At 45.7% G+C, this 26,309-nt stretch overlaps 1 protein-coding gene across 7 annotated transcripts in view; it reads right to left on the reverse strand.

Moving 5' to 3' along the window:
- The window catches only part of NTM (neurotrimin), an 894,060-nt gene that overhangs the window by 382,637 nt on the left and 485,114 nt on the right, over window positions 1-26,309 (reverse strand). For 5 of the 7 annotated variants that reach the window (XM_069468684.1, XM_069468683.1, XM_069468682.1 and 2 more), the window contains exon 2: window positions 18,356-18,440. In XM_069468684.1, the coding sequence (XP_069324785.1) occupies window positions 18,356-18,440 (85 nt within the window). Of the gene's footprint in view, window positions 1-18,355; window positions 18,441-18,911; window positions 19,351-20,032; window positions 20,096-26,309 lie in introns of those variants that run through there. The other 2 variants (XM_069468686.1, XM_069468685.1) reach the window with 2 other exon arrangements.

A 26,309-nucleotide genomic window follows, 5' to 3' on the forward strand; every position in this document is an offset into this window, starting at 1 on the left:
ACTGCCCTCCTGCCTGGACCATGAACTGATTGCTACCTATCCCACTCACGCCCACTGTCTAACAGGAAAGACCTTGGTGACAAAAATAAAGAATTAATAAAAAAGTTAACAATGCATTTCTGGTAGAAATTATATATTAATATTGTCTTTAAAAATAAGGGTATGCTTAATTAACATTTTATCTGCAACTCAGTGTAATTATTAGAAACTACAGACCAAAAAAATCACTGATGATACACTGAATGGTTAGCAAACAACCCAGCACCAACCAAGGCAGCAATAACAAAGCTAAATGAACAGTAATTACCTACTTTTTTGAAGCAATGAAAAAGTTTTTAAAATTAAGTCACAAAATAAGAACAGCAGTTTATAGCCTCATTGCTGAAGCATTCATGACAAATCATTCTTTCTGGGCATTTCATCAGTTTCAGCCGTCGTAGGATCATGAGCAGTGAGGGCCCGGCAATGTGGCTGAGCCTTTGACCTTTAATGACAATGAAAGTCCAGGCAGCAGATACTGTTTATTCACCCAAGAAAACCACATGACTTCTACTCCTGGGGAATTTCATGACCAGTCGAGGAAATCTTTAGGATATAATCATTGGAAGTGCCTTCATACTTTGTGATCAATGTAAGCCCAAAAAAGAGAGATTCCCAAAAAGAGCTTTTGGGTAAGTTTTAATAAGATGGAAGTAGCATAGGAAATTGTAGGAGCACAGAGAAGTTTCCATGTGAGCACTGTGCCCTTTCTGCAATGCAAAGATGCAAATATTGTAAAATATGGCCTTTGGTTTTAAAGAGCTTAAAAAGTTTACAAGGGTAGTAAGTTACAGAAAAATAAAAGTAAAAATAAAAATGCTAACATATAGCAGCCAAAACAGTCAAACTACTCCATATGACTAAGCATAAAATCCAAAGCGGTCCCCAGGGCCACATGGCCTGGCCTGAGCTCCTGCTTCATCTCCCCGGTCTGTCCAAACCAAAGATTCTCCCATCACAGCATATTTGAAAATCTTCCCCCAAATGTGCACAGGCTCACTCCCCTGTTCATCAGATCTCACTTGCTGCAGAGAGACCTCCCCTAACCAGTGTGTCCAAAATCAGAACTACCTCCTCAATTCCCACTCCCAGGCCCGCGTGCCCTCCTCCTCAGGGTATTCATCGCTACTGGCTTCACGCTGTACAGCCACTTATGTGTTCATCATCTTCTTACGTCTCAGGGTCTAGCACGGTGTTGGCACTTAGCAGATGTTGAACAATTACGTCCTGAATAAATAACCGAATGGTTATAAACGACAAAGTGTGGGAACATGAGAGAACAAGAGGTTTGTGCCGATCGGAAAGATCAAGGTAAGGGTGGGGTTTGTGCTGTTTGCAGGATTTCCACTGGATTTGCGGGGCGGGGGCAGAGCACAGCTGAAGGACATGGAAAATGCAACCAGGCTAGGCAAGCCATGGGAGTGGTGTGTTCCAGGGTTTGTGGTGAGACCAACGCTAGACGAGAGACTACAGAAGAGGTCTATACCTGGAAACTCTGGCAAGAGCCAGAACATGGATGGGAGAACCTATCTTCCACCATTGTCCACTCACGCTAAATAGTTTTAGCTTCTGTTTTTGCTAATTATGAACGTGTTCATAGCACTAAACAAAATGTCTAATGGCCTAATATATGCCAGGTACAAACTTGAGACTTTACATGTTATCTTATTAATTATTATAAATAATTATGGTTACTGAATGAGCTAATCCATGTAAAGCATTTATCATGTAATAGTAGGTCTTCACTGAATGCTGCTGTTGGTTTTGCTATTATTATTATCATCCGTACAGCAACTCTGTCAGGTAGGTATTTAGTATTTATGGTATTATTTAGCTTCAGTTCACAGATAAGAAAATATAGGCTTGGAGAGATTAAGTTAATAATTTCACGGCTCAAGGTAAAGCCCAGTTTAAATCTGTCCCAACTCCATGGTCCATTTTTTTCCACTACAGAATACATTCTCAATTAACATGTTTTATGTAGACTTATAAGAGTTGAGTGTGTATGTTTGGGATACATATTTACATACTATATCTTGCCACACTAAAAAGAAGGTTCAGCACTCGGCTATTTGAAGTTCTGCGTGAACCAATCTCCAATGCACCCTTGAAGGGCCATGATTTCATGTCTCTGTTACAGCATCAAAAACTCAACGCTTATCAGGGTAAAATTCTACACTACCAAGTATCCCACCTTTCCATTTCTTCTTCCCTTTAGTTAGTAGGGAAACCCATGCTGTGAACAAGATTCTGAAAGTCTGTTGAAAATGTGTCTGGCTTCCAGAGGAGGGTCCCCACATACCTTAAAAAAAAAAAATTGATCTCAAGGAAGTAGCGAATAGAATGGTGGCTACTAGAGATTGGTAAGGGTGGTGAAAAGGGGTAATGAAGAGGTGTTCGTGAAGGGGTAATTCTGTTAAATAGAAGGAAGAAGTTCTGATGTTCAGTGGTATAATGGGGCAACTATAGTTGACAGTAGTTTATTGTATTTCAGAATAGCTAGAAGTTTTCAAATGCTCCCAACATAAAGCAATGATGAATGAATGTTTCAGGTGAATCATGTCCCAGTTACCCTGATTTGACCACTGTATGTTGTGTGCTTGTATCAAGATGTAACATGTACTCCATAAATATGTACAATGTATTAATAAAAAAAATTTTTTAAAAAGATAAGGCAGTAGCCTTTTGCTGTGGACAAAATTCAAACAAAATGTATAAACCTCCCATTTAGGCTTAACTCTCCAAGTCTTCCAATCACTACACTCTGAAGGTCAGGCCTGCCTCTCCCAAAGAGTGGGAGGAAATGGAGAGAGGAGTGGGATTTTGCACCTGCGGACTGCTCTGAGGCCAGTCCTGCATCCTGGTGTGGTCCTTGGAGCCCAGTACCAAGTACTAATTATATATTAATGGTAACTAGCAAAGCAACTACTTTTTAAATAAGAAAGGTAACCCCAAGGGCAGGGAAATGTCAAACCCAATGCTTAATAAAGTTGGTGCAAAATGCTCTAGGGCTGAAATGTTAAATTTTCAGCCATAAATGGATACAATCCAAGGAGTGGAAAAAAAAGGGAAAAACCTCACTTTCTTAGCATACACAGTGCATAGGGTTGATTACTGAATAGAGAGATGAAATATGTGCTAAATAATTCTTCTGAACAGTTCATTAGGCTTAATCCATCTCTGATTTCTGTGAGTCTATTAATTCCAAATATGGGCCTGCTTAAACGTACACACAGCCACACATGATCGTAAAATGCCAGCTTAATTTCACAATGTAATATCCTGGAAATGGCAACAGGTAAAACGTCAGATTGGATATTATGCATATTTTAAATGTTTATTATTTTCAGATGTGATAAATGGAAATGACAAAGAAGAGTGGACCCACGATGGATGACACTTCAGTTAGAAAACACTAGACCCTCATGGCTGGATGTGTGAGAGCCGGGAGCGGAGCATCAAATACGGGCTGCCGCAAACCCACAAAGCCGCGACAGCCCGGTCAGTATCCACGTGGAAACTACCAGGCATCCGTGCGAAGCAAATAAAATCGACACAGGTGCTGGGATTATTTGTTTATGTGGGAATATTTAATCCTCATCTCCTAAAATATGTGGTCCTGTCCTCATTCACTCCTTAACTCTGACGTTATCATAGCTGTCACAGACACTCGAGACCCCCAGATCCCTCTTTTTCCTGCTTTCCCCCTTCAGTTTGGAGACCTCCTCCTCCTCATCTTGCTCTTCTCTTGTTCATCAAACTTGCTGATTGCTCCACCTAGCACGTTCCTCCAGCAGATCCCTGCAGGGCTCTCTGCCTGCTTGGTGGCTCTGACCACTCAGCCTGCCCCTGTCCCTCCCTACACACCAGGCTACTCAGGCCCCTCACCCACAGTTTACTTTCTGTCACAATACTTTCCACCATGTGATATACTGTTCATGTACTTACTTATTAACGTACAGCTGGGTCCTGCTAGGTACAGTTGCACAGGTTGTGTGCTACTCAAAGATGCCGGGCTGAGGATGCTAAAGAAGCCAACAAAATGCAGCTGGTGCTCTATTAGTCCAACCAGGTCCTCTAGTGAATGACTTCATCCTAACTGGTCTGTGCAAGTTGTATGCTGCGAGAAGATGCCTTTTTTCTAATGCATACCAGTGGCAGCCCTGGTCTCTCTTCACTAAAAATCACTCTGTGAGAGAAGAACTTAGCACCTAGAACAGTGCCTGGCTCACAAGAGATGCACAGTAAGAACTACTGAAGCGACACATGAAAGCTCGTCCATTTTATTCCCCAGGGATACATGCAGCTCCTATTATGTGCCAGGCACTGTGCAGCACACTGAAGCAACAAGGAAACTAAGACGAGATCCCTGCCCTGACCCCTGAATTACAAAATCTTGGAATCAAGCCGCCTTGAATCTCACCCTCTCTCTGCAATGCCTCCATTCTCATAGATCGCCTACCCTGGACTCCGCCCCACCCTCTTCCCTTTCCACACCTTCCTGTCTCCTTCACTCAGATTCACTCCTGACCACACCACCACCAGGTTGCTCTTCCAAGACCAGACCTCTCACGGTGGCTTTCTCATCAACATTTTTCAGAACAAGTCTACAAATCATCCCATCTGTCTCTTTACTGCGTATCAATTCAAACACTGAATGTTAGAATATCTCTAGCACAAAAGGTTACACCAAAATAAGAAACTTCTAGCCATTCATGAGCAATTTGTCATCCAAGAGGTATTTTCACTAATTATAGTATATCTTGAGTTACATTCATTATGGGCATGTGCTAATTTGCCTCAAGGTAAAACTTTTCTTTGTCACTGGTTTTCACATAACTGCGGAATAAAACAGACATTTTACTTGGACCAGAGCTGTAAAGAGTCAAGCAACTGAACATCAAACATTTGAGGCTTCAGTTTGAAAAGGCCATAGTTCTCACTTTCAGACACATGCAAAAATCACCAAGAGGCTTGCCAAGAAATTTTAATAAGTGCTTAGATTTAGATTTAAAAAAATCTGTATATTTCTGTGCAGTTAAAATCAGAAAATATGAGTTATAACAGTTGAGTGTTGAATTAGCTAGGATAATGCTAGCTACTGTATGTAACAAATGAACTCCACAATCTCAGAAGCCTAAACAGAAGTTTATTTTTCCTTGGTGCAGTAATCTAACAAGGTTCCGGGTCAGCTGGCAGGGTGAGCGGGAGCCCTGCCCCTTGCAGTTGCTCACAAACTCGGCTGATGGAGCATCTGCCAAATAGGACAGGGGTTTCCAAGGTGATTTTGCACATCAACATCCAGATGGCCTAAGGAGAAAGAGCATGAAGAATTTCACAGGGGAGGTTTTGATGGGGCAATCTACACATAACTTTGGCTCGCACTTCTTTGGGTAGAGCTGTCATAGGGCAACCCCTAAATTCAAGAGAGGCTGGGAAATGCAGCCCAGCTTTGTGCCCAGGGAGAAGAATAAACAACTCATAAATGTTTTGAGCAGCTAGCAATGTCCCCCTCAAAAGTAAAGAACTGAGCTGAGCAGTGTGGGTCAGGACTCACCTTCTCATTTCAGACACAGGGAACCTGAGTCTGGTCACACTCATTTTCTTTGCAGTTTCACACAGTGAGTTGGAACACAGCAGGGACTAAAACCTAGGTCATCCTGGCCCTGGACCACTAGTCACGTTCCAAAACTAACGAACCTTGCTGTGACTTTTCAAAACCCACCCCACGCCAGGATGGCCATGTAGCTATAGGGTGTGCACCAGCAGTAGCCACAGCCCCGGCCCCATGCTCTGTGCTGTGCACCTCTACACACGGCACCAGGCTTACGAGGGGCGCAGCATGCCAACTGCCCACCACAGACCCCCTGCAGGTTGGGTCCTTCCCCCCCCACTCCCCCACCCCCCGCTTTATAAAGCTCACACCGAGCATGTTCAGAGCGCCAGACACTGCGGAATCCTTCACACATCAGGGCTGGCTGGGGATCCATGCTGTTAGTCCCTTCGGCTGTGGACAAACTGAGGCCCAGCAAGGTGATTCAATGTGACAAAGGTCACAGAGCCGGAGGCTGAGCCAGGGTTTGAACCCAGGAGGGGTCTGGTCCACACCCTGCATTTAATCATTATCCTCTAACACGCTAAGGTAGAATTCTCTTAGTAAAGAAAACTGAACATAAAATATTGGACATTGAATAATGCGTTAAATTTCAGGCTCATAGCCTGACTTCTGTCTGACTGCCACGTCCTTCCCTTCCCCCCACGTTTGTAGACCGTGAGCTAGATAATCCTTATTCTCCAGTGTTTATTAGATTTTCCATAAAACTCCTTGTAAAAGTAGATATTTAAAGGCCCTTTAGATTCCACACGTGTAGACTTTATGAAGTGTGTCACACTGCCCCGACGATTTCCTCTTCACCGTCTCATTCCGCTCACTCACCTAGAAAACAAACCCGAGGCCGGCGCGCACACACCCGATCCGCACGCTGTTTAGTAACACCCAAACCCATGCCACTACAGAGACAGACCAGTTTCCTCTTTCTAATAAAAGATATAGCATGTTCACTACTGATAACTTACTACTACTCCTAACAAACGTTTCATTCACTCAACAAATACCCCTTAATATATATGCCGTGTTCCGGGCAGTAATGTAGTCAACGCAAATGAGAGCAATAAACCCAGTGGCCTGGCGGATCTTACATTTTAAGGGAAGAGACAATAAATAAGTAACAGATAAATACATAACAGACCTTTCTAGGTGTTAAGGGCTCGGAAGGAAATAAAACTAGATAATGGGGTAGGGGGAGGTGGGCTACAGGTGTGGCTATTTTAAATAGCGTGGTCGAGAACGCCTTCTCCAAGGATGGGCTCCTGGAGCAGACGGGCAAATTCAATGAGGGGCCCAGCCACACGGGGCTGTAGCAGATCCTGGCAGAGGGAAGAACATTTCTGAAGTCAAGAATGGACTTGGGCGGTTCCAGGGGCAGCAGAGTCCAGCGTGCAGCACCCGCAGGAGAGAGGTGTCAAGGATGGGGGAGAGGGCTGAGGGGTAGACAGGCCCCAGGGGATTAAAAAGCCTCTCACTCCATGGACATGTGCTGTTCTATTCTAAATGCAGCTGTAAGCACTGAAAGGTTTTGAACAGAGAGTCATGTAATTCATGTTTTTAAATACTAACTGGTGCTACCAGGTAGAGAATGGACTCCCAGGGAGCAGGAAGATCAGATAAGATGCCACCAGAACAGTCCAGGAACAGGATTTCTTGATGGGTTCGATACAGTAAAGGAAAGAAAGAAAAAATAGATAAAAGCTCTACTAGGTTTTTGGCCCGGGCAGCCGGCTGGGTGGTGATGCCCATTCCTAAAATCAGAGTGACCGAGAGAAGCGCAAGTCAGTGTGGCTGGCAACGGTCCAGTGGGGCTAGGTCAAGGGCGCTAGTTGGGAGGCATCCAGGTTGAATGTCAGCTCGTCCTAAAATGGGATCTGTAGATGAACAGTAGGACAGACGGTCTAACGGTCCAGAGTGAAGGCTCATGGTCAGGTCCGACAGCAGACAACGGCAGCAAGAAAGGGACACTGGGCAATACAGCATGGTCAGGACATGTGCTCTGCCCTAATTTTGAGAAAGACGGAAAAGGAAATGTCCAGAAGCCACAATGGGTGGCAAGGAGGACATCTTCCCAGCTTGTGGCAAGCAGGGGCAGAGGAAAAAACAGCCGCTGTTGAGATGACTCTGGGAGTGCTGCCCAGTGTAACCCAGGGAACGGCCAGGTTTCTGCTTCAGCAAAAAAAAAAAAAAAAAGAGAGAGAGAGAGAAAAGAACATTCAAAGAAGAGAATGGAGACATAAGAATTTTGCTGGCAGATCATGAAGTCCAGAGAGTAGAAAGGTTTGGGGAATGAGGGAGAGGTTTACATCGGGTCAGATTATTGGATGCACAAGACCATGCGTGTGGTGATAAGAATCTCGAGAAGATGATATATGGCCCAGGGGTTGGGGGTCGGTGGCTGAGATAACTAAGAAGACACAATAGGGTTTTTCCAGACAGTTTCTTAGGAAAAAGAGGGCAATCAGTTCTAATTATATTTCTACCCTGATCAGCCTTTTTGGTGTTTGTAACAGAGAGGTTGAGGTCATGACTGAGACAGAGAGAGTCATCCCGAGAGCATTCCAAGCTCTGAGGCCTTCCCTGTGGACTGCAGTGGCTCTTGTCATTGTTGGAGATCAGGTGGTCCAACCAGGTCTTTCTGTGGTCCTTTATATATGGTTATTATTATTTAACAAATTCTTTCTTTATAATACCCAAGTACACCAGTTTCCTAGTGCTGTAATAGAGTACCAAAACTGAGTGGCTTAAAACAACAGAAATTTGTTGTCTCACAGTTCTAGAGGCTGGAAGCCTGAAGTCACGGTGTTGGCAGGGCCACACTCCCTCTGCAACCTGTAGAGTAGATTCCTCTCTTGTCTTTTCCCAGTTGCTCACTGACAATTTTTGGCATTCCTTGGCCTGCGGGGGCATCACTTCAACCTCTGCCTTCACTGTCACATGGCATTCTCTGCCTTCTGTGTCTCACCTTGTCATCTTTTTATAAGGATACCAGATACAGTGGTTAGGGGCCCACCCTACTGCAGCATGACCTGCAGCTAATTGTGTCTGCAGCAACCCTATTTCCAAATAAATTCATGCAATGAGGTACTGCAAGTTAAGACTTCAACATATCTGTTTTTGGAGGGAGAGGAGCACAATTCAACCCACAACACCACAGAATTGCTATTTCCAGTTTTTATGCATAATAACTGCACTAAATTAAAAATAATTTGCATATATTCTTTCTTACTGATAGGTTCTGATGGGTTAGAATTTTGGATTGAGCTCTCCTGACAAGCAAATTTGTCCAAAGATGATTATTCTGAATGTGAGAGCACTTTTCCACTTACTCACTACATTAGAGCCTGTTTGAAAGCCAGAGAAGATCAAGAAACTATTTTCACACAAATACATCATTTTTTGCCTTCATGGGGCCAACAAAGCTTTGTCTGAGGTTGATTTCAGTTTTGTTTTGTTTTTTAATTTTCCATCAGTCTGTTGGTTGATGCTATTTTCATTAAAAATTCTATTATTTTAAAAATTTCCTCAGCAAGATTACAAGATTAATCTATTTCTTTATTTTATCAGGCAAATCTAACCCCCCAAAAGCTTCTGAAGCCAAAACATTTCACACTGACAAGATGGCAAGTTAGCCAAATATGCCCAAATAAACCCAAATAACTCAACCATGTGAATAAATGAGATTTGGGAAAAACAGATCATGAAAGATTGAGACTGCTATATATAAATAGTTCACTAAATTTAAACTAACATAAGACCTTTGGCATTGACTTAAAGCAGAAGAACTGTTTCTGTGGTCCCATCATGGAATCCTGAGATCAGTCACTGAAGCCAAAGATAATGGTCTTGCCCAGACTTGCCCAAAAGAAAAATTACCAAGTGCAAAGAGGCTTCCTTCTCTATGTTCACCATCACCCTGTGATACAGTTTGGACATTCGGCCCCTCCAAATCTCATGTTGAAATTCACCCCCAATGTTGGAGGTAGGTGGGAGGTGCCTGGGCCAGGAGGGCAGATCCCTCAGGAAGGGCTTGGTGTGACTCTAGCGGTAATGAGTGCGCTCTATTAGTTCCCGCAGGACCTGTTAAAAAGAGCCTGGCATCTTCCACCCCCTCTCTGTATATATCCTTTGTCCTTCCTCTTGCCATGTGATGCCAGATCCCCTTCATCTTCTGCCACAAGTGGAAGCTTCCAGAAGCCCTCACCAGAAGCAGATGCTGGGGCTATGCTTCTAGTACAGCCTGCAGAACTATGGGCCAAATAAATCACTTTTTGTTTATAAATTGCCCAGCCTCAGATATTCCCTTATATTACAGTAATGCAAATAGACTAAGACGCCTCGCAAGCCCTGAACCTGCCTCCCAATGACCAGGAGATACAAATGAGGAGAATAATTCCAATCAGAGAAACTTAATGCTGCAAGGACCTTAAACACAGATGTTAGCCTAACCTCTGTTTTGCCAGATGACTCCAGTGGAATTATCATAGGAAAATTACCCCTCCAAGGAAAAAAGGTCTACCAATCCTAAATCCGTGCATGAATTCACAGATAACCTGCTCCACAGAACCTTCCGTATGGCCTTTTCTGGTGAGAAATTCATCTTCAGAGTCATGAACTGTCACAGCTTGCTATGCAACATTCTTGTTATGAGAAATAAAGAAATACCTTTCTTCTCACTCCCTCTTGCAAATAAAATATCTCAAGAAATTATTTGAACTGAAAGAGATTCCTAGAATCTAAACAGATGTGTAAGACAGGCACAAAAAAAAAAAATCACAATTACAGGTGGACAAAGAGGGATTTCTCTCTTTATAGACCTTTCAGAAGCAAGACACTGTGTTATCTATCCAAGCGAAGCTATATGGGGTTTAAGCTACAATAATTTATAATAAAAATTACTATGTGTGTGCAAATTATATGTATGTATATGTACATATGCATACATATATATGCATGTGTATATGTGTACACATATGGAGAGAAAGAACTATGGTTATAATTATGCACTAAGCTTTGAATGCATTATTTCATTTTAGCATAAAACAATACTTTAAGGTAGGTAATAACTGTCTTCTTTAAACAGAGTGATTAAAAATTTTGCCTGTGTGATCAAACAAAGAGAAAGTACCTGAGCCAGGGTTAGTAGATCCCTGTCCCACAGCTTTCTTTCCCACATACCACTCCTGCTTCGATGTTGAATCTGTAAGGTCTCATTTGCTGAAGACCTTTGTTCCCACCAAGTGTGTAATCCCATTAAACTTCCCTATTGCTTCCTTCTCTCCTCAGCTCATACAATTTGAAATTGCATCCTAAACCCAATAAATTCTTGGTTTTCTAAAAATACTGTTATTTGGCCCTATATATGATGTTGGCAGTCCTAGTTAGTTATTATTAGTTATCTGTTACACAGTGGGAACCCAGCAACTTGCTCCCAAGGAAACAAAATGGCCTCAAATACTGCAAGGATAATGCTTTATTTTACTCATCAGTGGAGACTTTCAATCCAAGAGAACAAATGGGCTGTTGCCATTAATTATTATTTTTCTCAAAATTCCCAAGAGAGATGCCAATGATCCTATCACTAGTACAAGAAAAAATAATATTAAAGAAACATACAGGTGCGGGTCCCAATGCCACAGCATCCACATGCTCTGGCTTGTGGAACGGTGCGTCCACCTAGATTTGCTCAGTACTCCATTCCAGAGAAATACATGGAAACGTCCAAGGGATTGTTAACACTCTCCATGAGAGAGTCTAGGTGCTGATATCTGAAGGAAAAGAGTGTGGAAGGACCTGGAATAAACGTCTGAACACACTGGGGAAATGCTAGGATTCTCTGAGGAAAAGGGACGTCTAGAGGCTGGCCAGGTCTCTGAGCCTCCACGCCATATGCTGGGAAAACTCCCCTGCTCCCATGCCCCACTCCTCACACGTCAGGAAGGGGGGATTCTCATGCACCACCACAGACACACTGGGTCTCCAGGACAAGAGAAAATTGGCCATGAAGAATAGAAGAAATGGAATGAGACCAGCGCAATGGTGCCAAGAGAGAGAGCCTAGAAGTCAGACACAGCTGATCCTGAGACCCAGCTCACAACGTCTGAGTGTGTGATCTTCACGTGGCCTCTCAGCACTTCGGTCTCCCAATGAGTAAAATCAGGATAACAACTGCATCTACTTCATGGAGCATCTATGAGGATGAAATGAGACTCTCTGGTGAACTGCTCAGCACAGGGCCTGACACACAGTAAACACAGTTGTTCCACACTGAGTCAGAGCTGGAGCATAAGAACCCCGGCCCTGGAACCAGACTAAACCAGCAGTTAGGAGAGAACATGGGGATAAAAGTCAGCTAATTGCACGAGAAGCATTCACGGTCAGCAAGATGCTTCTGCACTCAGAGGGAGAAGGAGGCCCTTCCTTCAGGTCCTGTAGACCCAGGCCAGGGCTCACAGCCACATGATGGAGCACACACTGGCCATCAGCCCCTCTGCGGGAAGAATCGATTATCACGACTCTCGCTATCTGTAAGACAGGGGTCGAAGTCTCCAGTCTCTGCAATCCTTGCAAACTCAAAAACGCTAGGCATTTAAAGGAGGAAGAAAGCAGAAACTTTTCTGCAAAGCATCTATGGTGTAGATGAGAGCTGCTAGAGAACTGACTGGGCTGTCCCTCCGTAGCCTCCTCTGGGTTCCAGTGACAACTGGCACATACTCCTACTCCTTCTGCCCCATGGTTGGTTGAGTTTTTAGTTTTTCCATTTTAGTTTTTGGCTCCTCAACAGGCTGAATGTGCTTCCAGGAGCCTCCCTCTGCAAGCCCATCTGTCCATGCTCCTCACAGCCACGGGCCACTGCCTAGATGCTTGGCAAGCCCCCAAGGTGAGCGTACTGTGGCCAGTCCCAGGAGGGGCAGGGCAGTGGGAACAGCACATGATTCCTGAGTGGCATTGCTATTCTGAACGGGTGAACTCATAAACAATGGATCAATAGTTACACCACAAGACGGCCACTGCCAGCACACTCCAAAAATAGATAGAGAAGAATGGGCAGAGAGGTGCTTTTCTATGCCTCTTCTTATCTTGAAAGCATTAATTTCTCTGTGGTCCACCTGGGATTGAGTACATCATTTCTTCAAAAGCTTAAGGACTGGGTAGGGAAGACACCCAGCTGAAGGCATTGCCATCATGGATGTAGCTACGAAAAAATGGACAAGAAACACAGCCCATCTGCATCCTGGACAGACAGACACCAGCTCAGTGACTCATGTGTGTTTGTAAACTGCCCACCTGCACCCTAGCAAGAGCAACCTCACAGCTGCAAGACCTGGACAGAAATGACAGGGAGCCAGTACCATGTCCAAGGCCAGGACAACACAAGACAATCCAGGAAAGAGGACACAGGCAAGGAGAAGAAGACAATGATGTCAGACCTTCATTCCTTCATTCATTCATGCAACAAATATTTATTGAACACCTTCTGTATGCCAGACACTGTTTATACAGTGCTGAATAAAACAGAGAGGCTACCTATTTCTCAAGGAACTAACTCACAGTGCATTTGGGAATGACAGACCATACACAGATCACCAAACACATGAATGGGAGAACTTCAGACAGAGAGCATCCTTCTGCAGAAACAAACCAGGATGGTAAGCCAACATAAGACCAGTGGTGGCTGTAGGGAATTATTTTGATTTGAGTGTCAGGAAGGGCCTCAGTGAGGGGGTTCCATGCAAGTATAAGCCAAAATGATGAGAAACAGCTGTCCGTGGAGGGCCCATGGTAGGGGCATTCCCAAAAGGGGGGACCATGAGAGGAAAGACTCTGTGGCTGGCATAAGTGTTCTGTGTTCACGAAACAGAAGGAAGGCCAAGGGTGTCTACAGCAGAGTGCGTGAAGGGAAGGGTGGGAGGACAGTCATTCAGACTTTATTAGCAAACACTATGGGCCAAGGCCTGTGCTCGGTTTTAGCATGCAAATCCAAGGCAGGCATGGTTCTGCCCACAGAGGCCATGGAGTAGCTGGAGGGACTAACAGAGAATCCATCTGCTTATAAAATGAAATGTTAAGTGCTTTACATGACATGAACAGAGTGCCCCAGCGTCCTTTATCTAAAAGAGGACTCTCTGGGTCCTCTCAAGTATCAAAACCACATTATTCTGTGCTATTCTGTGGAGTTGCATATCAAAACTCAACCTAAATCTTATACATATCTCAGACCTTTTATTCCTAACTCATCCTTGAAAAACAACATGATTCAGTCCCCAAGCCTACTGTCTAGACCTACATGACAGAAAGTATAGTTCAGCCTCTGATACTCATTTACCAGATGATCCTCAGGAAATAATTCACTTTACTAGTTGCTGCCTTATTCAGGGAATCTCTGAAACATGAAAAGCATTCACTGAAATTGCCAAGTGACACGTTGATGCTTAGCGAAGGTCTCTAAGTGAATGACACCCACGCAGCTGGGCATCTCAGGCTGCTGGGCTCCTCGCCACCGCCCCTGCGTTTCCACAGGCTGAGCTGGCCGCAGCCTTGCCAGCCTCACCCGCCCACCGAGAGCCTCCACTGGGGAAAGACCGAGCGTGCTTTTCTCTGGCTGTGAAGCTGCCATCGCCTGCGTGTTAATGGGCACATTCTGCCTCACGCTGTCCATGACATCCTTGTCCACAGTCACCTTTCTGAGTTAGACCCCAGTTCCCTGAGAGCCATGTCCATGTTTCACACCTCTCTGCACCCCAACATCCAGTTCAGTGCCCTTCCTGAAAGAACCACTCAATAAACCTTTCTTGGTTGGTCATAGTTGAATTTTAAAATAAAATGATAGAGAAATGCAGGAAAGAGATAAATTGAATATAAGCTGGGGGAGATTTCTGTTTTGTTTTCATTCATTGCATCTGTTTAGTAAACATCTGCAAGCACATAGTGCTCATGGCATGATGAGGCATGAGTCCTGCTTTCCACGAATTGCTCTGTAGCCCACAGGGAAAAAGAAGTCAGAGAGTTAGACAACACTGCAAAACAGGATCTAAGCCAAAATGAATGGGGCAGACAGTAAGTGCCACTGAGGAATTAGGGGAACACAGAGTCCAGAGGATCCTTCGTAGTCTGGGGAAAGCTTGATGTATTTAATACAAAGTCAAGGATCAAAGTCCTGAGTCAGCATTACAGCTCTGCCACTTGCTGCTTGTGTGATTTTTATGTAAGTTTCCCTCTCTGGGCCTCAGTTTCTTCATCTATAAATTGATGGATAATTAACTTTATTTCAGAAAGTTGTGAGGATTAAATGTTACCGTGCATATAAAATGTTTAACATGGTAACTGACAATGATTGACAGCACTATTCATCTAGTTAACATTGTTATTACTAGTGACTCATAATCTGGCTTCAAAACTTCCTAGCTGTGCCACCTAAATCAAAGGATAAAAATTCTCTATGCCTCAGTTTTCTCATCTATAAAATGGGGATAATAACAGTGCTTACATCATAGGGCTATTCTTAGGGTTATGTGTTAATGTTGTGAGGTTGAAAGATGGGTTAGATAATATAAGACACCTAGATACTCCCTAATACATAGAGAGCACTCAATAAACCCTGGCTAATGGTATTATTATTGCAAATTCCATTTTACATAACCTGATCCCTTAAAAATATGCACACAGAATATCAGCAGGAAAGCAGAAAGAGTAGATTTCAAATTGGAATTCTTTTCAGGCTGTTAACGCCATGTTAGGTGAAAGGTTGCCCAATACCTCCACAAGGACTGCTAGAACTAATTGGATAAAATAAAACACTTTTTAAAAGTTTCCTAACACTAGAATCTGCTGGCTGAAGCATTTGTACTTTGGGGACTGGAAAAGATCCTCAAAAAATGATACTGGTGAGAACAAAGCAGAATAAAATAAAATTAGAGCAAAAAGTCCTCTGCTGGTTGTGAAGAAAACTACAAGCATCAACATCGTCACCCACAGCAAAGGGGACAGGGTGGACCTCCAAGGCAGAGCAGAGGTGCTCAGACCTCCTCTGGTTGTGGTTCCTTGTAGCTTGGTCATATGATCAAGCCAAAAAAAGAAAAAAAAAAAAAAAGTAAGAAGAAATAAGGAAAAAAGGAAGGAAGGAAGGAAAGAAGAAGAGAACCCTGCTCCTCAAACACACAATAAAAAGCAAAAATAAAATAGCCCAGAACCCTGAACTATTAGATTGTCACAACCTAGAGTCAGGGTCCATGAAAATCTAGCAATTTTTATGCACACAAAATAAATTCTGAAATTCCTACTTGCCTCTCTCTGCATATAATTAGAAAAGGCAGAGCCTGTTTGAGAGTTCAAGGGTTTCCACTCTAGATAATACATCCCCAAGAAGGTAGCCCTTCCTTGTTTTAGTGCATTAGAGTCTGAGAAGAATGAGGGTGATTCTGAAAGGAATGAGTGTCCTCCGTATAGACTGCTGGTTACACCTCGTGCCTGATTCATATGCTAAATCAGGCCTGTAGCCACTGGCTGGTGTCAGTGAGATCCTACCTCATCTAATCCCTGCCCTGTAGAGCTCTATTCACTGTGAGCATCATCCTCCTGCACGTCAGGAAGAACATTCAGCCCCTGAGGCTGGCACATAATGGCAGGAGATGTTACAAGAGGAACTTGGCTGGGCTGGGCCCAATTCAAGGCTCTAGAAAGGAAGCTCCACCATATTTCCCTTGCACCCAAACAAGACACTGTGCTGAGAGTATGTGGGAAAATGCAAACAAACATTACTCCTAAAAGAGACAAAGAGGGACCTCCAGAGTGAGGAAAAAAAGAAACATGGAAGGAAAGACAAAGACAAAGAAGCCAGCCCATACACGATAATGCGATTTGAAAGAGAAGCTGCTCCTAGGCCTGCCCTGTGGTTCAAGACATGCTGAATGCAGCCACCCTTTCGGACAGGGCCCATTCTCATGAGCCTTGAAGACTACCTTCTGGAGACCAGATCCTGGCCACTGTGAGAGTCTCTGTCTATCAGGGCCCATTTGCTATGGTTTTATCTTCAAATCACTACAGAGCTGACTACCTTCCACCTCCTCCTTGAAAAAAAAATTGTATCTAAAATGTACCCCATATGAGAACATCTCTGTTTTGACCCTGAGGGACTCCTTGCAGCCAAGGGTTAGGGACAAAGGGGGCATCCAGAGAATACTAAATTCCCTTGATTACATTGCTTGACAGGTTCATTTTAAAATCACTGCATATTTGCAAGTCCCATCATATCCCTTTATAAAACAGACACACAATTATTTTGGACTCAGGGCAGCCAGATGTTTCACCTTTGTCCAAAATAGTCCCTAAAGATTTCAGTGGAAAAGGTGGGGTTCATGAACCAATGAGCAACTAGGAGTTCACTGGAGCCATGAGGGTTCACTCTCCAAAGACAAAGGATCATGGGATGCTTGCAGCCTTGCATGGGTCCTTAAATTACACACTTCCTTGGCAATGTGCTGTTAATTCATCTCGGTATTGCCAGTGCCCCTCCTCCACATTTTCTATCCTGTAGATACTGCCTTAAGTAGACAGTCCACCAACAATCCCATCTTAGAAGAACAGTCATCAGGGGATGAAACAGTGGACACCAGCACCAAGGTTATCTTTCCAAGAATCTTCACGTGCAGAGGACAAGAACACTGCCATGTTGGCTTGCGGTTAGTGCAGTTACCCAGTTTGGAAAACTTTACTTAGGGGAGTATACTAAAGCAAAGAAACGCAGGGAAATCGTTCCCATGAAGCTTCTTAACTTCTGCCTCATGTTTACTCTCTTAGAGAATCCCAGAGATTAGAATTTCCCATTGAATCATTAAGTGCGGTGCCCTCATGTGAGTGGTGTGGTTCATCAACAGTGGAAATGGAGTTTCTGCATGCAAGGTAATCAGGGAGATAGAATCGTCCCACCTGATGCAAAGCATAGCCATGATTCTTCTTCTCCTCCCCAAGTTCCTGTAAGCCTCAACCCCAGAAGCCTATTAGGACCCGACCCAACACTGAAATCTGGTTTCTGTTCAGCAGATGAGTTTTGCACCTTCTCTTTCGGTGGACAGCACAGAGCACAGTTCAAATGACATTTTCCACGGACAAATCAGAATCCATGACTTCAGCCTCAGAAAGCCACGTTCAGACAGGAGAAAGCATCTCCCTGTGCCCACCAGCTCATGCCACGAAGGCAGCCCAGGAAAGCCTGGGCACAGTCAGGCCCAGCACAAAACAGTAGCTCTCACAGAGTCCAGGAGCCAGGGCTGGCAACTCCCCACGGCATGGATGAGTGAGGGCATTCACACCCAGCCAGACCCCTCCCTCAGGACTCGCTAACTTCAGAGTAGACTGTTCTCACTGAGCCCCAGCCAGGCCCCAGTCACCACGGCCACCAGGCTTAGGCACAGACAGTGCCAGGGCCAAATCCCTCAATCTCAGCGACACCCTGGCCCAGCCACTCCTCACCCTTACCACGTGCCAGAAGGCCCATTTTGGGGAAACAGCTCACCTCCAGAAGCTCTGGGTGTTCCCCTATGAGTACCACATCCCCAGGCAGAGCACCCAGCTCACCCATTAATTGTGCTGCCCAGGGAACCAGCGACCTCTCCGCCAGTCCCTGCCCGCTCCAGGGCACACAGCTGCACCCCTGCCCCTTACCCCACCCCATACAAATCATTCTCAAATAGAAGAATGGCAGCTCCCTACCTGAGGGTGGCGCTCTCCCCCTGCCGGACCGTCACGTTGTCCATAGCTTTGGGGAAGGTGGCATCTCCGCTGCGCACGGGCACTCCTGTGGGTACAAGGAACAGCAGCCTGAGAGACACGACCACGAGGCACTTCCAGGGTAGGAACAGGTACCCACAGACCCCCATCCTCGACAGCCACAACTTCCCCGAACTCCGGCAGCAGCACGGCACACGCCCCCCGGGCGAGCACAGGAAGTGGGTGGGGTGGAGGAGCGAGCACGGGGACAGAGCGGTGAACTAGCGGCGACCGCGAGGCGCGGGGAGGAGGAAAGCGCGCAGACTCCTCCAAGTCCAATCTTCCTCCCCCAAATCCAGCCTCAGCTTGCCAGCCTCGGAGAACCAGTTTCCACGGAGGACATCCAAAGGGGGCTGTCTCCTCGCCGCCTCGGCCGGGGACGGTGGCCGAGAAAGGGGAAGCGCAAGCAGGTGCAAAGGTGTGGGCACGTTTCAGGAGCCGCTTCTTCCCATTAACAGTTCAGACATGGCACTTTGGAGAGGAGTAAGCACTTTGGTACCGTAAGGGGACGGGGGTGGGTTCCATCCAGCTACCCAGAGGTGGTCTGCAATTCCTCAGTTCCAAAAGCGGCAATCTAACACTTTCGTCGCAAGTTTCGGAGGAAGGCTCGCCACCGGAAAACAGTCTGTAACAATAGCAGGCGGAAAGTAGAGCACGCAGGAGGCGGCAAGGTTGCGCGACGAGGAGATGGCCACGCCGGCTTCGTGCAATCCGGCCCCGGAGATCCTGCCGCAGCCGCCTCGGTCAACTTCCTCGCAGCCCAAAAGCGCGTTGCAGCCGCCGCGATCCGGCCGGTCTCTGCGGGGCAGGGGCTGCGGCCGCGGCCAGGCAGGAGCGGACCGCGGCGGCCCCTCGCTCTCCCGCTCGTTCTCTCGCTCGCTCGCTCGCTGGGGAAGGCGAGGCTCAGCCGGCACCGGAGCCGCGCGGACGCCAAGCTCAGCGGCCGCCCCCGGCCTCCGCGCCGCCTTCCTCCCGGGAGCAGCCCCGACGCGCGCGGGCCCCGACCGCCGGGGTTGTCATGGCAGCAGCTCCATCCCTGACCGCCACTTTCTCCCGGAGCCGCCTCGGAGCGAGCGGGCGGGCGGGCGGCTCGGACTGCGCGCTCATCCCGGCGGGCGGGCGCGGGGCGCGGGCGCCCACCTTAACCCCCGCCGCGCCGGGCCCAGGCAGTGCACCAGCCCAGCCCAGGCCGGGAGCTTAACCATTCCCCCTCTTGAGGAGCGGGCACTTGCAGATGAAGACGACGACAAAGTTACCATGCGGTCTTGATAAGTACTAGACATGAGACATCTTAATAAGGGTCACAAACTAATTATCTGGGAGAGGAAGACCCCGCAGCATGCATACATGCACCTTCAAAATGATCAGACTAATTCCATTAGCATTTAGAGTAAATTTAGAGTGTTGGGGGGATGTTTGAGAACGATCTCGTTTTTTATTCAATAGTACAACAGCCCCCTCATCGGCCCCCACAAAACCTACTTAAAACCCGGAGACTCAACACTACTGTTCTAGAGATATTCCACACAGAAAACAAACGCAAAATCACAGAAGCCTCTTAAGTGTACGAAACTGGCAAAATCGCATCAAAATGTTGGTCAAGTTCCGACACTGACTTACATTCTTTATTCTTGTTTTGTCGACATTAAAAGATGCTAGCCCTGCAGAAGTGCTCACTCGAGTGGATGAGTGTGAGCCACATGCTTTATTTAGCCAGCTTCTGGGCTACCCAGTTTTGTACAGCTGATTTCATCTTTAAGAGGTGGTTTTTGAATTCTTGAAACCCAGGAAAAGACAAGCTTTGCCTCAGCTCCTGTCACTTCTCTCGGGCTGCTGCTGGTCCCTCTGTGCTTACATTATTATTTCTCCCTTGACTTAGGCTCTGATGGGCTGTGACGCAATGTAGTATATTTCCCTTAGCGGGCCTAGTCCCTGTGCAAAGGGGAAGCACAGCAGCCCAGCAGGCACAGTGGCGGTGACACTAATACGCACTCTTCTCAAGGATCCCCAGAGCTGGGCTTCCAGCGCTGACCCCCATTCTCCCTGGGGATGGACAGTAGGCAAAAATAGCTTTATTCCCCCCCCCTCCAGATTTTCAAACCCAACCAGGAAGATATTTTTTAAACAACTGTTAAAAAATGGAAAAATGTTTTCCATAAAGCTATCCAGCACCAATGAAACTGAATTATTAAAACTGAATCACTATAACTGTAAGGGACCTGCTGCCATAAAAATCCTTGCAACTTTCAAGCAATACAGATGACTTCTATATAGATAACATGTTAGAGATGATGCAGACATTTCACCCATCATATCCTGCTCACATTAATGGCTTTAGAGAGGTAGGATGGAGGTAGGCTTTGGAGATGTAGAAGCCAAACTCCAAGATAACCAAGAAAGATTGAGAAGCTTTGCATTTCCATTTTGATGGTGGACTAGGAAGTGCTCGGCCATGGAAGGTAGAGCAACTTTATACTGATGATCTCAAAATACTTTGCATTAACTCATCATTAGACCAGTTGTTCCCTGATCACCTCTGGTGACTTTTCTCGATATTAAATACTCAGGGAAACTCATCTGCTATTTTTGGCCACTGGGGATCATTTGACATATAGAACCAAAAATATCAATTGTCAACTTACGGCTGCAACAAATAACTTTGCTATCAGTAATAAACAATCACACCTATGGGGAGCAGAAGAGTTTTGTTTATATTTTGAAAGCAAAGGAGAAGAATTAACCTATTTCCACACCAGTCCATTTTTGCAAGATTCTATTTTATCTCCATTTTCCAATGGGAAATTGCGGGAATAGGAAACTGAATGATTTCACTAAGTAAAGTATGATAGCAGACATAAGGCATGAGACGATGTTTTCTAACTTTCAGTCTGCTGAATTTAAGGTTTTTTTTCCCAGAAGCCAGGGAGTCACCTATAATAATCCATTCATTTCAACCACCCCCCATCCTCTCCTCCCCGCAACACATCCACACCACACAAAGTGGGAATAAATGCTAGTCACAGGGAAGGGAGAAGGACTCATTCTGGGTTTTGAAGTCATTTCTCTACAGGTCTGAGAATGGCAGCGATGATTCCCTTTATGATAAATTCTAATCCTGGCTCTTGCATCTAATTTCCAGGTAGGTACAAATGAGCATTAGTTTTTGCATCTAGGAATGTGGATAATGACATCAACAGGCCTTCCCGAGGGGCCTACATACATGATTAACTCTACAGGAAAATACTTAGAAATCCATTTACGATGGAAGATGCTTTATTAATACATTTTTTCCTGCCATTGCTTCATTATTATGGCTGGGCAGGAAAATAATTCTTACAGGCTCTCTAAAATGTTCGGTTTACACTGGTCTGTATGCAGCTGATCTAAGACAGTAAAACCATCTTTGTCTCTGGCTGTGAAGGGACAGTGCTAACTTGTACCATCCCAGCAGTTGCCTGCATAAAACCCAGCAAAGCTCAGGTGACTCTCAGGGTGGAGAAAGAAAAGCCACTTGCAACCTTATACCTGCATTGTGGGCACAGAGATCCAAACTTTATTTAAAAATAGAAGTTTAGAAACTGGTGAAAGGTGAGAGATGCCCCGATAATTAACAAGACAGACTCCACTTTATTCAAACCTGCTATTGAAGTGGTTTGAAAAAATGAAGATCAAAATCTTATGTCAACTCCTTCCCATCCCTTAATCCCTAAATATAACCAACACTTAGTGGCTTATCTTATATCCTGTCTCTTGCTTCATAAAAACTGCTGGATTTATTTTATTTTTCCCAGCATATCCAAGTTAATGAAAAAGGGATGACAGTCAGAGCAATTTCATTATTTGTGTTCTTTATAGAAACAACTTCCTCTCTGCCTCCTTGAAAGCAGATTCCTAATGAGCACCCACCTCCACCGTCTTCCCCCCATCTCCCTCTCCTTCTTCCCTTCCTTCTTGCATACACATATACTGTACACATAAATCAACTTGTCACAGCTTGTCTCTGTGCTGACAGCTGTAATTGCTTCAGGTTATAAAAATATCTATGGGACAATGCCTTTCAAGCTCACAGACACACACATACCCCCCCAAGCAAAAGGAAACAATCCTATTCCCTCTAGTGCTCCTGGGACTGCATGGGGGGGTGGGGAGGGGCTTGCTGTGCAGACTCCAGAGGGTTGGAAGGCAGGTGAGGAAACAGTAAATGGAGACTTCAGGCAGCCCCTGGCTCTATACACTGGAGTAGGGTTGGAGCAGGGAAGAATTTCCAATGAAAGGGAAATCAGCTGTTGTTTCTGTTTTACACTGTGTTACCTACAGCAAGCCCCAGCTAGCTAAAGAGTCGTCACTATTTCACACACACAGGAGACCAAAAGAGGAGTACTAGCTTAACAAATGCCGGTTCTGCTTCTCCTTTTCTAAAAAGGCTAAAGGCCCCCCTCTCCTGGTGGAGATCTTAAATAGGAGCACAGGCAAGAAGATGAGAAATGCAGGATGGTTAGAGAGTGGCGTGACATCAAATAGATATTGGAAGATTTAATCAGAAAAGGCAGCACAAATCTGGATAAAGAGATGACTCTAGGGGAGTAGGGAAAAGCTGGGTCCTGGAAAAATATATGCTATTTTTTGCTCCTCTATGAATATAGGATCAAAATAAAATCACTGTTCATCTGGGCTATAGTCCAGCATGTTAGGATTTCAGCAGGAAGAGCAAAAGGGCAACTTGAAAAGGGGAAAAGGATTCAGGGAGAGAAAGGAGGTCACGAAGAGAGAGAAGCACGAAGGAGGATATGAAGGAAAGGCAAAGGTGAGCTCTCTATGGACTTTGAATCCCACAAAACTTTATAAGAGATTCATAAAGTGGAGAGATGGCTGGCAGAACAATCAGAGGTAGATAGAAAAGTCAAGTAGATCAGGATGAGTGAGGCAAAATCAAAGTGCCAATAAAGCAAAAGGCAGGTGCTCAGAGGGGACATCGTAAGAGTCAGGGGTCTTTTGGGTAGAATCTTTCCTTTCTGTCTAGGTTTTTGGGTCATAATAAGACCCTGAACTCAGAATCCCAAAATGATACATGAAGAAGAGATTTTGGAAGCTCTTTAGTGTACCCCACACATTTCATAAGTGAAGGACTGGGCCATAGGAGGGAGGAATAATTATCATGGGGCATAAGTTAATAACTGGCAAGTCAGGACGAGAACTCAGGACTCCTGACTCCTGCTCCAGGGCTCTTTCCACTATACCTCAGCTAAGGACACTATGTAAGAGCCAAATAAGAAAATACCTCCTTCTGTTGCTTCATCTGTGAGCAAGAGAGAGAACCACAAAGAACATGATACTATTACTGCCCAGTTACCTCTGGGCATCCAATTATTCAGTGGAATTCAATTTATTTCATTGACCAGCAAGTTGAGGTTGAGCTCCTCCTGTGTACCAGGAGCTGTGTGGAGACCTAGAGAGACTAAGAGGAAGGACCTGGCCCTGCCCTCAGGTTGCTTGTAGTCTAGTGTCATTGGGTTTGTCAGTGGTTTTATGTAACTCAGCATTCATGAAGGTTGATGTTATAACGAACGCCATCCTGCACTCCCCTACAAGCTCTTGAGAACCTTCTCACTGCTGAGAAAAATAAGCTGGGGCTTTCCCAGCCCTTGGGCAGAAGTTTGTCTCATTATGCTTGTCCAGATTCCCAGGCATTGACCTTGGTTTTCTAGCTTCATATAAAGGGGCCTTGTTCGGGGGGTATCTCAAGGATGCCTCAATATAGGGAAGAACTGGATCAGACATGTATGTCGTGCACACTCGGGACCAGTAAAGCAGCGAATGGGAGAGACAAAAGCAAAAGTAGCATGGGCCTTGCCTTCATAAAGCACACTCTACCAGCAGGGCAGACAGATATTAAACAAAGAATTTTACAAAATAGTGGATACAAGTGTGATAAGTGCTGTGAAGAAGAAATGGAAGAAGGCATATGACAGAATGTTCTCGTGGAATCTGGAAGATCAGGAAATGTTGCCCTAAGGAAATGATGTTAAACTGAGACAATGGAGAGGAGGAGATGAAAGGACGGGCAGGTAGGGGGAGGAATGGAGGAGCAGGCAGAGGACGGCACAGACTGTATAGGACCCAAGACAGGAAGGAGAGTGGGCAGCAGCTGCCTGGTTCAGCCTCGGGTGGTGTTCACTTAAGCTAGGGACAGCAACCTCTGACGTCTCTGCATTTCATCGATAAACCTCTAACTGCAGCATTCTGTGTTCATGCATTCATCGATTCATTCAGTACTTATTAATGCATTGAGAATCACCATGACCGTGGGCTTTGGAATCGGACAGTCCAGAAGTCAGGCGTTCACCGCCTCCGTTACCTGCTGTGGGACCTAATCTGTAAAAGAGTGGTGCTCACGACCCCTAGCGCCCAGGGGTGGCGTGAGGATGCAGTGAGGCAGCCGGTGTGGAGAGTCTAGCACAGGCCTGGCCGCTCCCTGGTTCTCGCGCTGGGAAGGAAGGAGCTGCCATCGGTGGTGGGGTGGCCTGCGTCCCGCATTCTGAGTCAGCCCACAGGTGACGTTCATTCAGAGAACCCGGAAGCAACCTGCTGAGCGCAGGCCCTGGGAGTACTCCTAGGGTTCACATCCGGAGAGAGCGTCCTTCCAGACAAGAGCAGAAGCTCCACGCTGAGACGTCAGAAAGAGGAAGGAGCTTTGCCGCTACACCACCCGCGGGAGGAAGAGCGGCGACCCGGCCGCCGCCCGCTGTCGGGGCCTTGGTGTCCTCCAGGGGCACACGGAAATCGGCCGTGGGAAACAGCCGCGCTTGGGAAAGAGCGGACGGCTTTCTCTTTCTGTAGCAGCCTGGGAACCTTGATCTGACACATTCCCCAGTGCACGGGAAAGGAAGCCAAAGAACCCGAAAAAAAGACAAAACGCCTCCGTCTCCTCACAAAGTGAGCACAGTCTCTGGCCTCCATCCAGGAACCTGTAAGCCCTTCTTTGCTCCCATGTGCCTGAGGGCGATGGCTGAATAAACGCAAAGCTTTCTCAGCTGTGCAAGGCCTGACATGCTTAGGTCTCCATCTGAGATGACTCATTTGACACTAACCTCCCGTGCCGGCCTCATCTCTCCTAATCTCTTCATCCCCAGGCCGTGTTCAGGATCAGCCTCCTCCCCTGAGTGGAAGGGCTGCCTGCAGACCTTCACCTCCACCATATGCAGACACCAGTTCTAATGCGTAGGAAGGGCAGCCCAGCCAACCAGGAAGTGACTTCTCAAGTAGAAAGGGCCCTGTGAATGGCAACCTTACCAGCTCCAAACTTGGAGTTTCAAACCCCAAATTCACTGTCAGAGGAATTTGGCTTTCCTCTGTGCCTACAGCCCTTTCAGCCTTAAGTAATCGCTTAGTACTTGTGTCTCTCTTTGACCTTTTCCCCTCATTTTCTTTAGAGGTTGTACTCCTTGTCCCCCAGCCAATAGCAACAGCAGAAGAGGTCAATTTTAATGACTTAAGAATCTGCTCAACAACATCTGAATTCAATTGCATATTTTATTCGAGTTGACATTTGTGCAAACATCATTTTGTAAACCGGAAGACCTGGGTTCTAGTTTCAACTCAGCCCATCCTCTCGTCACCTTAGGTACGTCACTGCTCTTTTTGAACCAGCATCTTCTTCCTGATCTGTGAGTCACTGAGACTAATTCACTCAAACAGGCACTTTTGAAAAATTAAAAGAACCATTCCAGAGTACGATGACAACTAGGTAGGGATGCTGGGGCCAAGGGTCTTGAATTCAAGCCTGAAGCCTGCGACTTACTGGCTGTGTGGAATTGCCCTGGTCTCTTTTCCTTGCCTTCTAAGTGAGGAGTTTGGATTAGATGACTTCCCAGAACCCTTTCAATTCTCATATCCTATG

The sequence above is a fragment of the Eulemur rufifrons genome, chromosome 6, assembly GCF_041146395.1.
Source record: "Eulemur rufifrons isolate Redbay chromosome 6, OSU_ERuf_1, whole genome shotgun sequence".
Taxonomy (NCBI): Eukaryota; Metazoa; Chordata; class Mammalia; order Primates; family Lemuridae; genus Eulemur; species Eulemur rufifrons.